The sequence below is a fragment of the Delphinus delphis genome, chromosome 2 (assembly GCF_949987515.2).
Source record: "Delphinus delphis chromosome 2, mDelDel1.2, whole genome shotgun sequence".
Classification (NCBI taxonomy): domain Eukaryota; kingdom Metazoa; phylum Chordata; class Mammalia; order Artiodactyla; family Delphinidae; genus Delphinus; species Delphinus delphis.
Window position 1 is genome coordinate 149631571 of NC_082684.1, and position 13625 is coordinate 149645195.

Here is a 13625-nt window from a genome sequence, read left to right on the forward strand (position 1 = left end):
CTTTAACTTCTGTATTTCTTATATTCAGTGTCTTCCTGGGTAAATTTCAGACACTAAAATTTGTGAATATCTCACTAAAAGTGGAAGAAATTCCAAACCTCTCAACTGGAGCCCAAGCTACTACTGCAGGAGAGATTAATACCTATTACTTAGTGGTTTCTTGTTTGGAATAATGATCAATTTAAAGGATATATGTGCCTGGGCAATGTGTCTACATTCTCATATATTATGATCATGCTGCCTAACAGCAGTGTTAAGCAGTGTTAAGTGCACGATTTGGCATTCTGTGTGGTTATTGTGAAATTCCGATTTGTGAAACCGCAAACAAAGAGGGTTTCCTGCATTGCTACAGTTCAAAATAATCACCCTAACTCAACATGTTAAATATGTTTAGGGGAAAGCAAATGAAATTGAAATAGCAGCACCTTTCTGACACAGACACTCATCTCCTCTAGTGAGACTTGTGTCTTAAAATCTCTTAAAAATGCCATTTTAGTGATGAATTTTTAAAAATATTTAATTTTTAATATTTATATTAAATATTAATATATGAATATTTAATTTTAAAATATTTTAAAAACTCTTTGTTCGAGGGGCTTCTACTTATTCTGCTTTGTTCTAATCACAAACCATTGTCATTAACTTTGTGGTGTTATTGGTTCAAATCCTTTTGAAATTTTATAATCATTAAAATATTTTTAGTCTGCTGTTAACTGTTTGCTTGCAATGGCATCAGTGTTTCCCAGCATTTGATAACTAAGGGGGTTCGAATAAAAGAACATCTTTTCTTTCTTCATGTTAGTTAATTCCTATCCATAACTTTGTCTTGGCTTTGGAAAAGGGGGTGAATGTAGAAATGGGGGTGCCTGGTGAAGGGAGGATGCCAGTTCGCTCTAGTATCCTCCTGCCCTAGACTACTCACGGCGCAGCTGACTTGTATGTTTGCTCAGAGAAGCAGTAGCTGCTTTGTTGGTCCCACTAATATTGATGTTCTAAAACCATATCTTGTTAGGATTCTGTTACTGATAAGGAAGTTTATGGGGAAAGAGAAAACGACAAATTTTATATATATATATATATATATATATATACACATGAAATTTCAGAGCTATCTGTCTGGATTTGGGTAAATCTGTATGTATTTCAGAGTAGCACTCCAGCCTTTCTGCCCTTCAGAGATAAAAGTAGAAAGTAAAAATGGGACCCTGGTCACACCCTCTGCCTGGAATTAGTAATGCTGAAAGTCTTCAAGGCATATTTAATTAGACGGGGAATTTGTAATCTTGCCCTCCATAGTGCGGTGATTTTGCGACGAAGGTACTAGCTTTGCCAACTTTAATGCTAGTTTGTGAATGTAGTAAGCCAGGTTCTTTAACCTATGTCTTTTAATTGATTGATCAATTTTTAATTGATGATTGATCATCATTTCCTATGAACCTTTTAAAAGAGCTAAAATTTTCCTGTTTCTAGGGGCCTTTGAGAACTTCATAGCAGGGTCCACAGTTCAGAAAGACACAAATGTGAGCACATTTGTTTCCATTTCTGGCCCTTGGTTGACTTCCTGGACTCTAATCAAGTCAGAAGCTACACAGTCACTACAGAATCCCTGCTTTTCTGCCCTTGCAAGTGAGCGCGGAGTCTTGTACCCTTCAAGCAGGGACTCTGGTGTCATCTCCCTTTCCTACTCGTATGGCTTCTCCGCAGGCTCCTGGAATCCCAGCTGCAGTCGCAGAAGAGGAGCCATGAGAATGAGGCCGAAGCCCTCCGCGGGGAGATCCAGAGCCTGAAGGAGGAGAACAACCGGCAGCAGCAGCTGCTGGCCCAGAACCTGCAGCTGCCCCCAGAGGCCCGCATCGAGGCCAGCCTGCAGCACGAGATCACCCGGCTCACCAACGAGAACCTGGTAAGGGAGGTGCCAGGCCACACTCCTCAGCACGCAGGCCCTAGCCCTGCAGGGAGGCCTTCCTTGTTTTTTGAGCAAAACGTCTTTCCTGACTGGGAAACACTCACTGCTCCACACTTGTTACCCTCTTTCCCTATCAGGGACAGAGTAAGGAAAATAGGACTATGTTGGTAGAAGTGAAAAAGGCATGTACTCGGGTTGTTTCTCACAGAAGGCTCTGGTGCATCTCAGCATCCTCAGCCCTCACTTGGAGGGTCTGGAAGATATCAGCTGACTGTGTGCTGGGCTTTTGATATCCTCAGGAACTCAGCTTCCTCCACGTCAGCTGCAGCTTCTCTGCCATCGAGGAGGTTATATAGTTGTCACAACCTTTGCTCCCCAAGCACCACTGTGGCCATCCCAGCCCCTGTCTCTAGCAGACAGCGGGGTTAGAGTTAGGGTCAGGGAAGGCAGTTGGCAGAACCAACGTGGGGCTGTAGGTTGACCTTGGTTGGAGCTCCAAGGTCAGGGAGGAGGAACATCAGGATTCAAGTTTATACATTCGTGATTCTTTTTTAGCAGAACTTGGGCAGTGAATGAGGAGATTTTTTTCCCCTTGCCAGATTCTGAGTGCTGGCACAGAGTCCAAGTTTGTTCTTTTTCTCTTTTTTTCTTTCTGTCCTTCTTTCTTTTATAGAAAATATTTTCTAAAATGTTTCTCAGTCACAAAATGACTTTTATTACAGATTTATACTTAAGTTTGATAAACATATTTATTAAAGTAAAAGTCATTGAAAAAGTATAATTCCACTTTTTTTTAATTTTATTTTTGGCTGTACCACATGGTTTGTGGGATCTCAGTTCCTCAGTTACCCGACCAGGGAACTCCCAATGCCATACTTCTATATAAAATCTATATTGTAGTGTCAGTCTGGTTTTGAGAAAAGCTGTTTAGGGCTAGTGGTAATTTGTTTCTGTTTTGGGCTATTTTTAATTAATTAATTTGTTTGTTTATTTATTTATTTATTTTTGGCTGTGTTGGGTCTTCGTTGCGATGTGCAGGTTTCTCATTGTGGTGGTAGCTTCTCCCGTTATGGAGCATGGGCTCTAGGCGTGAGGGTTTCAGTAGTTGTAGCATGTGGGCTCAGTAGTTGTGGTTCACGGGCTCTAGAGCACAGGCTTAGTGGTTGTGGCACATGGGCTTAGTTGCTTTGTGGCATGTGGGATCTTCCCGGACCAGGGCTCGAACCTGTGTCCCCTGCATTGGCAGGCAGATTCCCAACCACTTCACCACCAGGGAAGCGCTGTTTCTGTCTCTTCAATTCAGGGTTTTAATGAGCTGTACTAAAATAGTTTGGATTTTCTCTGAAGATTTAACAATCTGAATTATCCCTCCATTATTTCATTAGTGATCATTTACATTACAAATAGTTTTCTGGTGTCATCTATTCAACCATCTTTTATATTAATTTGAAGCAAAACTCAAAGGTATGGGACTTCCCTGGTGGTGCAGTGGTTAAGAATCCACCTGCCAATGCAGGGGACACGGGCTCAAGCCCTGGTCCGGGAAAATCCCACATGCCGCAGAGCAACTAAGCCCGTGTGCCACAACTACTGAGCCTGTGCTCTAGAACCCAAGAGCCACAACTCCTGAGCCTGCGTGCCACAGGTACTGAAGCCCACGCACCTAGAGCCTGTGCTTCGCAACAAGAGTAGCCACCACAATGAGAAGCCAGCACACCGCAGTGAAGAGTAGCCCCCCTCACTGCAACTAGAGAAAGCCCGCGCACAGCAAGGAAGACCCACTGCAGCCTAATTAATTAATCTAAAAAAAAAAAAAAAAAAAGCTCAAAGGTATTCTTTTTCCAGTCTGTCCTTCCCTCTGAGAACAGCTTGCTGGTGAGGCTACATTGTAGGAATGGGAAAGGTGGGTGAGGGCAGAGTTTGGACTCTTTTCAAAGGGCCTGAAATATCACTAATTTGTGGGGGAAGGTCTTCTGAATCATGGAATATTTCTGAGATGTCATTTTATTACTCACAAGTATATTGTTGCTTAAATTAAACTAACAATGCTTTATTGCCTAAGAATTGATATACTAAATAATATAATAATAATTGATCAGCATATAAATTCTGTGCTTTTTAAATGATTATCTTAAAATACAAGGTGAAACCATGAAATAAAGATGATTCTGGGTGGTAGATTCTCAGAGTTTTTTCACTAAGCTGGTTAAGCATTTCCCTTTCAACCTTATGCACAGTATTACTTTTCTTCTCAATTTTTAATAGCTAATACAAACATAAACTAAGCCCCCAAATTCTCAACTGGTAGAATCTAGTTAACGAGTTTGAATTTTAGGAAAACCCTTCGTAGGTCAGCTGCTTCTGCCTCGCTGACTACTTATTCAGGAGAGTGGATTCAAACTTACAGATAGGGGATGATGTACTTTTTCACAATCATTATAGTGTCTCAATCTTAATTGTGCATTTCTTTAGGAAACACTTGGGCAGATATTAAAGCAGCAGTGGGCCTAGGCTTAGTGTTCTGAGAAACTACCCTGCAAATCCTTCCCACCCACCTACCCCCCCAACACAATCACAGAAATGGTTTTTCTCCCTCCTCTAGTGGACAAGCATCACAGGCCACCCGCAAGCTGCCTTTCAGGGAAGGAAGGCACACAGCTTCTCATCAGTCTTTCCAACTTCAAACAAGAGCTCCAACTTTGCCATTATTCTCACTTTTGTTTTAAGGGAATTCCCCACTCTTGCCGCTGCTACTGGCAGCAAAGAAAGTGCAGCAACTTGTGAGCAGGTCTGAGAATTGAAATAACAGCCTTATCTGGGGAATATGGACCACAGCTCTGTCTGCCTGCTAACATAGCCTGTTTCCTCTGAGCATGTGAAAATATATTTGTGTATATATAATCAGAATCATCTGTATTAGAAAAATTAGAGGGCAATGGCAGGTGACAAATCAGAGCCTTTTGAGTATACGTGGTTTCATTATTTGTGTTTTAAAATATTTTAAAATTGATTTTGCTGAGAGGTAGCATTCCCCTCACAGAGAAAAACAAATGTCCATTGTGCCTGTTTTTTCAGTATTTTGAGGAATTATATGCAGATGATCCTAAGAAGTATCAATCATATCGGATTTCACTTTACAAACGGATGATTGTATGTAAACTCAGAGTGCTTCTCTGTCGTCTTCCCTGCTAATTCTAGCCCTCTGTAACTGAAGAGCACACCGCTGCCTGCCCCGCCCCAGGAAGTCTCTTCAAAAACTGTCACAAAACCTTTCTCCCCACAGCTGTCTTTTAGCCAGTGATGTCGCCTCTATCAATGTCCTCCGTCCATTGTCACCTTCAGTTTGTTATTAACACTAGGCTTACAGTGTGATGGAAGCAAAATTTGAAAGATAAAGTAAAATCCAAGAAACAACTGAACGCTTTGAAATGTTAGCAACTGTTCCTTTTGAAACATTGGTCTAGTATCTAAATCAGCCTTGTCGAAACTAAACTGGAAAATGAATGAATATTTGTATTTATAAAAGCTTTTCTAATCCATAACCTGAATAACAACCACAGGCTTATTAAATCACTGATTTATTTCCCTTCCAAGCTCCTAGTCTGCTGTTGTCCACTTTTCTTCTTAATTATCAAACTTTTAATTATGCCGGTCATTTGAAAGAATTCTGATTAGAGAGCCAATTATCACCGTTTTTTTAACCCCCCACCTTTGAACGAACTGCTTTTGTTTTCTCTTTTTGCATAAACCATGTGGAATTATCCCTTTTTCTCTATAAACAAACTTATATCACCTGGGAGATTTTTATGGGAATGTTATCCAACCTGCCACTTGGTCTGCAGACCACTCTATCCTGTTTTCTGTCGTTATTTATTTTTTTTAAACATCTTTATTGGAGTATAATTGCTTCACAATGGTGTGTTAGTTTGTGCTTTATAGCAAAGTGAATCAGCTATACATATACATACATCCCCATATCTCCTCCCTCTTGCATCTCCCTCCCACCCTCCCTATCCCACCCCACTGTCGTTATTTTTTAACTTACCTTTTAATTCCCAAAACTTCTTAACTTTTCTTAAGTTACAGGACTAGTTTTAGCCTCTCCAAAGGGTGGGACTCATAGAGACAGTGCTTCACACACATAGGTGTTAATCAAAAGCCCCTAAGTTCAGCCATCCTTAAAACTTCCCAAAAAACTGTGTGCATTCATCAGAATTTACTTTGCCTGTTCCCCCTTTAAAAGAAAAACTTGCTACTGGAATAGCAGTACATTTTACGAGCATTTTAATTGTTGTGGAGTCTACTGGAAAAGACTCCACAGTGAGCCTGCTGTCCATCACGCTGTAAAGGAGTTTACTGCCTTGTATATTTTAACATTTGGCTTTTATTATAGCTGCATTTCCCATTGCCTGCCAGTTTTAGCCAGGTGGGGCTCCACCCATGAGCTTTCATGGAGCTTTTATGTAAAACTAACAAGTGCTGTTTCTGTAATTTTGTGTCTGCTCTCCTTCTGTGCATTTTAGAAGGTTTATTTTGGTCTTTCTGTTATATTTCTCATTTTGATCTTCAGGATTTGATGGAACAACTCGAAAAACAAGATAAGACTGTCCGGAAACTGAAAAAACAACTGAAAGTATTTGCCAAAAAAATTGGTGAACTAGAAGGTATTTAAACATGTTTCTATGACAGTTGCTGAACCTTGGTTTTATATGCAATACTAGTGGCTTAAAAGGTTTTTGTGTGACTATCAGGGGCAATAACAAAAATGACGTTCAGCAAACCTGGCCTCCGTGGAGTGGAAATTTTCATTACTAGGTGGGGGAAAATATTCTTTTCGTGGTAGTAATAATTTACAAAGAGAGAATTCATTCAGCAAACATCTAATGACCGTCTTCTATAGACCAGGCACTATGCTAGGCAGTATTGCATAGTGGTTAAAAGCATGGATTCTGTAGCTAAGCTTCTCGGGTTTAAATACTGCCTCTTCCACTATTAGTCATCTGATATTGGGCAAGTTACTGAACCTCTCTATGCCTCAGTGTTCCCACCTGTTAAATGGGAATGATAATGGTGTCTACCTGACACGGTTTGTAAGGGTTAAATTAATTAATATGTGGAATGCATTTGGTATATTTCCTGACACACAGTAAATCCTATATACAACTTATTTTTATTACTGTTATTCTTAGTATTAAGGATACTAAGATGAGTAAGACAGAGTCTATGTCCTCAAAGAACTTACATCTAATGGAGAACAAAAAGAGAAGTAAATAAGAAAAAAATGAATTATGATGATAAAGAAATAAGATTTTAGAAAATATCTCATGATTTATATATGATGATGGGAAAACACCTTGAGAAGTGATCAAATATCGGTTATTATTATATACAAATGATTCTTGTCTTGTGGGTTAGTGTTTGTTCCTTCAGTAAGTAGGTGCCAGGGATATAGCAGTGAACAGGGCTAAAGCCACATTCTCAGCTTAGTCCAGCAATGATCTCATTGTTCAAGAGATTCTGAGACCCTCTTTGGAATTGCCTTCAGACCTATGCAGGCTATTATTTTGACCAAAAATGATACTGTGCAGCCTGCCCGTCTATTTGTCATTGTCACTGAATAATTTTTGCTCTGCTCAAAGGGTGAAGATTCCCCATCACTGGGAATGTTCAAAAGAATCTACCATGATTAACTGTGTGGCTCTCATTCCTCCAACGTGCCAGGCCTGTCGTAACTGTTCCACCTGTTTGATCTTTTTGCCTCTCTTAGTCAAGTCCTGCTTATCCTTTGAGACCAGAGTTATATGTCACATGCTCAAGAGCAGCCTTTCCTGATCACACAGATAGACCCTACAGCTCTACCCTCTGTGTACCACAATTTGCCTCCCATCTTTTGTGGTTTTCACTGTCATATTTTTAGCAGTTTTTCTGTTTGAATTACTGCCTTCCTCAATGGACTATGAACTTCCTGAGCATGGTGACCACCTCTTATTTCCTCTTGTTTTCACAGCACCTAGTATATTGTCTGACCTGTCATAATCATTCCATTTATTAAAATTTTGAACCTCTGAATCACAGACCCAGACTATATGTCTGTTGGCGGAACTTTAAAAATCTTTATTCAGGGCTTCCCTGGTGGTGCAGTGGTTGAGAGGCCACCTGCCGATGCAGGGGACGTGGGTTCGTGCCCCAGTCTGGGAAGATCCCACATGCCGCGGAGCGGCTGGGCCTGTGAGCCATGGCCGCTGTGCCTGCACGTCCGGAGCCTGTGCTCCGCAACGGGAGAGGCAGCAGCAGTGAGAGGCCCGTGTACTGCAAAAAAAAAAAAAAAAAAATCTTTATTCAGAGAACCTTTCTGCACTTAACTCTGCATTAATTATATCATGAGATGATAATTAGACAGCAGAGTATCCGCTTGAACGAAACTGATTTTAAGGGTATTAACTTGTAAGATTATTTTTTAAGCTCCTAATCGTTTCTTTACCATATGTTAGTAACTTTTGATAAATAGAAAAGCCATTTATTATTTTACATTTTTACTTAGCTTTCTTTGATATGTATATTTTACTCAAAGAGAAAGCTTAGAGCAATTTTAAGCCATTATCAATCAGAATTCAACCTCATCAGTTAAACTATCCTGCCAGCTATATTCTTAAATCTATAAGTACATTTGAGAAGGCAATTCATAGATTAAACAAAAAAGTCATTATGATATTCTTAAGAAAAGTTGAGTTACATAATACATATCTACAGAATAAGATGAAATAGATTTATGTGACTTGAGCGTTTGCTGAGTGCAGTGTACCTCCCCTCCCCAAGGCAGAGAAGAAAGACAACACGCTTTTCCAACACCTTTCTCTCCTGTCCCCTTATCCCCACAGTGTACAGAAAACACTGATAACCTTGTACAGCAAAGCACCTTCTAATATCTAAAAGTTTTCTTATATTTTTCTAAATATAATATACTTAAATGCTTCTGGTTTAAAATAGCAAGACTCTTACCTCCTCCTATGGGCTACACTTAATTAAGGAGACATTTTTAGAAGCCAGTGAAGACTTTTTAAATGTCAACATACATAATTTTTAGCAGAAATTATATGGCTAAATGGAGAGTGTTTCAAAATTTGATATGCTTTATGCTGTATTTTAATCCAGGAGTGGGTGTTCCATCTCAATTTTCATAGAGTCAGGGAATTTAGACCTAAAAGAATTCTAGAAATCAGTTAATTATTTCATAGGAGAACAGAGCTGAGGCCCAGAAACCATAAGGAACTTCCAAAGTCTCAGCCACTTAGTGGCCAAAATGGGACTAGAACCCAAGCCTTCTGAAGAGCACTGACTTCTTTGTGTCATATTTTCCAACAGACCCTCTCTACTTATAATAATTCATTTGACTCTCAATTAAACCTGAGATCAAGATCTTCCCTGTACCAAAGTGAGGGGAGGAAAAAAAATTTTTCCAATTTCCTTTCTATTTCTAGGACAAAAAGGTTCAGGAATGTTTTTCTCTCAAGTGTAAAGAATCTATTATACTTGAAAATGGAAATAGATGTTGCTTCAGATCTTCCTAGAAGATTGCTGTATTAGATGGAGCATTCGACTAAATGACCCCCAAGGTCCCCTGAGTCTCTTAAAAACTGGGTGGTATTCTGACTTCTCTCTTTCAGGCTTTATATTTTCCTGATACTACGTAAGGGTTGACATTTTAATTATATGATTATTTTAAGTATATGATTTGTTAAATAAATCAAGGTCATGTTGAGCTGACATCTATATTTTACCTGTGAGTTTTTGTGAAGACTCTAATCTCTGGGAAGAATTCAAAGACAGAGTAAAATTTTAATGAAAGTATGGCACATTTTATCTCTGACATTTTTGTACAGAACCAAAAATATCTTCGTTAGAGATTTTGCAAAAGGAAAGTGAAGCTTTCTTTTAAAACGTAATATCTCTTAGTTAAAATATTCACCATATTTCATAAATTCTGTGGTGCACAATTTTTCATATTTTAACATCTCTGAAATTAGGATGTATCTTACAGAAGTTGATGGGTTTTAGTTTAACTGGCAATATTTTTCCTTCTTTAGTGTTATATAAAATAATACTATATGTCATAATCAGTGGCACCTTAGATATGATAAAATCAGTAGGTTTAAAACATTCTTTTTGAGTTATACAGAGTCCAAATGTGTGCATTTGTTGATAAACTTAGTATGTTGAATCTGTTTTCTCCCAGTTTCCCCTCGTTGAATTGTTTCTGTAGCTTAAAGCAACCAGTAACATAGATGGCAGGGATCTTATTATTTTGTTTTACATGCAGAATATATACAGGAGCTGTGAAGGTCACAGCTGTGTACTGATCCTGAGATCCTCATGCTGTCGTGTTTAAACTAACTCCAGAAATAACTTATGTAAAACTAAATAGTTTGAATCTCCTGTCTCTTGTAGAGAGGCATACAAGGCATTCAGTTAGTCCTGCGGTTCCGGACTGCATCATGCATATGAAATGCTAGGTTATGGGAGGTGGCCACAGCCCTGATTTGTCCAATCACAGTGTGATCGCTCTTTAGATATCATAACGTTGGTGGATGGTGGTGATTTTCAGCGCTGATAGTCCCGTTGTGTGATGCTGCGGCATAAGGTGGACGAGGTGTCACCAGGCTCTGTGCCACATGAGCAAGAGCACTGGCAGGTATTGGTGTTCTCTGTGATAACCTCATGCTGTGGAACTGGCTTCCCAGAACTAACACCGGAAGTTGCCCAGAGTGACAGGAGAAGCATGGCTGATACCTTGTGGAGTCAGCAAGATTAAACTTTCTAATGCATCTGATCTGCGTTTTGTTTGTTTGCCAGCAGTCTCTGAACTCAAACTTAAACTACACCCAAATAGATTTCTTTTTTTTTTTTAACATCCTTATTGGAGTATAATTGCTTTACAATGTTGTGTTGGTTTCTGCTGTATAACACTAAATAGATTTCTTAACTGCCCCCCTTCCTGTAGATAAGAGAATTAAAAATCTTACTAGCATATAGCTCCACAAACACCATCATAACTCAAGTTTCCCTTTACCTTCCCTTGAATTTCCCATTCAATTCTCAATTTTGAGATGAAATTGGAGACTTTTTCTTAACCCTCAGTTCTTCTCTGGCAGCTGCCATCAACAGTGGTGATCATTTTTAACATCTGAAAGGGTTGTTAGCCGGCGGTTGTACTCTACTGGTTGCAGCTTTGTGGTGGGACTTTTAGCACTTTACTAAAAACAAACAAACAAAAAACTGAATAATATTTAGGAAATCATATTAAATACAGGTTGTTTTATCTGCTCATGATTTCTTTGGGAGTGAGGGGTGACAGGAGAACATTAAGCCTTTTCCTTATGAAGGCTTTGTGAGAAATAATACATTTCACATCAACTAGTGTGAAGAAACTCGGTTCTACCAGCTATCTTGATGTGGTTTGAACTGATTGCAATGATACATTTAAAGTAAATGTTCTTTCTCTTTAATGACCAGATTCATAGAGCTAAAGGTAAAGGGAATCTTTTATAGTCTGGCTGCCTCTTTGTAGAATATTGTTTTTTCCTTCTGTAAGTTAAAGTCGAAATATATTTAGACATTTATGATTGATACTGATTAGTTAACTAAGAAGTTAAACCACTTACTTTGGAGACATTTAATCTTATTACAAAGTAAACCTTATTACAAAAAAAAATGCTTTTGAATCTAGTAAGATTCTTTGGTGTTCATAGTAGCCAAGCACTAGTGGTTGTTAGAGTGACATTACCATATAATTTTATCATCTATCCACCCAGTTTTACCAGAAAAAATACTGAAAGAAGGGACAATTAAGTGGTAAATATGGCAAGCTTCTGTTGTTATAGAGTTTACTTAAAATTATAGGAACATGGAAACCTCTCATCTTTTCTACCTGGAAGACATTTTTCTTCTTTTTGTTTCTGATGAAGTGGGCCAAATGGAGAACATATCCCCAGGACAGATCATTGATGAGCCCATTCGTCCAGTCAACATTCCCAGAAAAGAAAAGGATTTCCAAGGAATGCTGGAATACAAGAAGGAGGATGAGCAAAAACTTGTTAAGAACTTGATTCTGGGCAAGTATTTCCTGCGTGAGATAAAAGGTCTTTCTGGTACACATGTCGGTGGTGGGAAAGGCTAGTCACTCATTTATTAAATATTCACACTGGTTTCTTTAGTCATCCTTGACTGCTGTGCGTATAGTGCTGTAGCAGCATCCTGACCACATCATGGATGTCAGTCACACTGCAGGGACACTTGCTAGGACCCACCTAACTCCTGGAAGAGCAGGTTCCATAGGGAATGAAGAGTTTAGTTTGTGATGGGCTTAGTTTGACATGCCTGAGCAGAGATGTCAAAAGCCACTTGATACATGAGCCTAGAATTCAAAGGAAAAGTCAGGGCAGGAGATAGACATTTGGGAGTTGTTGTATAAGCAGCTAAGATTCACATGTTCCTACCCTCAAGAATTTCTCCGCTTAGTCAGCCTTTAAAATATGCTTTTTTAAAAACACGACCTATTTACCCTGAATGATTGAACTCTTACATGAGAGCTGTGCTTTTGTATCTCAAAAAGCATTCCTCGTGAAGACTTTCAAAGTTATATAAGATTATTTTTCCTCTTTTCTTTTTTAGAACTGAAGCCGCGTGGTGTAGCAGTCAATTTGATTCCAGGGTTACCAGCGTATATCCTGTTTATGTGTGTTCGACACGCTGACTACCTGAATGATGATCAGAAAGTAAGGTCGTTGCTAACATCAACAATAAACAGCATCAAAAAAGTATTAAAGGTCAGTTCATGTTCAACAAAATTCTCATAATGAATATTAATGATGACAGAGTCTGCACAGAGGTATTTTTCCTTCCTTAGACTTGAGCTAAGTTTCCAGTTATGACCACTTTCTAGTCTCAATCTATACCTTCCATTGTAGGAAACATTCATTCTGTAAAGTGTCTATGTGCCTTCTTTCAAAACAGGTCTCAGGTTGAACAGTAATCAAAATTAAGTCAATATACTTGCATTTGATTGTGAAGCAAATTCAGTTTTGTCATAGAAGTTTTCTGCTTTGAGGTCTTAGAACTAAATTAAAAATACCTAGTGAAGTTCATATATACAGGGAATATCATGCTATAGTTAAAATAGGTATGAAGTAAGTTTAGTAATACCTAGCCCATTCATATAAAAAGATGTTTGATAAAACATTTAAAATTCTCTTCTGACTTTTCTTCCCATTATTCTCCAGCTCATCTCATAATTTTCCTTGTTACCTTAAATGCCTGGTTCCATGTGAGAAGCAACACACAGATACTAATCAGAGAGGAAAGACTTGGAAAAGGCAGCAAAGTTACATAATAGAACAGAAAGCCCTGCATAACTCAGTAATCACTGAGTCACTTGCATGATCATCCTCTTGACAATGTAGAAAAACAGTGAACATTATTCTTAGTTTTAACCATTTTTCAGTTCTTTGGCATTAAGTACATTCATACTGTTGCATAACCATCACCACCATCATCTCCAGAACTTTTTCATCTTCCCCAGAACTTTTTCATCTTCCCCATCTGAAGCTCTGTACCCATTAAACACACCCTCCCCCAGCCCCTGGTCATAACTTTTAATGCCGGTTCTCAGTCCCTCCTGCACAGATAGTCTATGTGGTTACTTTCTACAGTGCTTACTAAAGTG

General features: G+C 38.8%; 1 protein-coding gene across 1 annotated transcript in view; it reads left to right on the forward strand.

Moving 5' to 3' along the window:
- Window positions 1-13625, forward strand: part of MYO5A (myosin VA) — a 187369-nt gene that overhangs the window by 154147 nt on the left and 19597 nt on the right. Inside the window, exons 31-35 of the mRNA XM_060005954.1 lie at window positions 1705-1903; window positions 4982-5056; window positions 6477-6570; window positions 11869-12015; window positions 12575-12729. Coding sequence (XP_059861937.1) covers window positions 1705-1903; window positions 4982-5056; window positions 6477-6570; window positions 11869-12015; window positions 12575-12729 — 670 coding nt within the window. The remainder of the gene's footprint in view (window positions 1-1704; window positions 1904-4981; window positions 5057-6476; window positions 6571-11868; window positions 12016-12574; window positions 12730-13625) is intronic.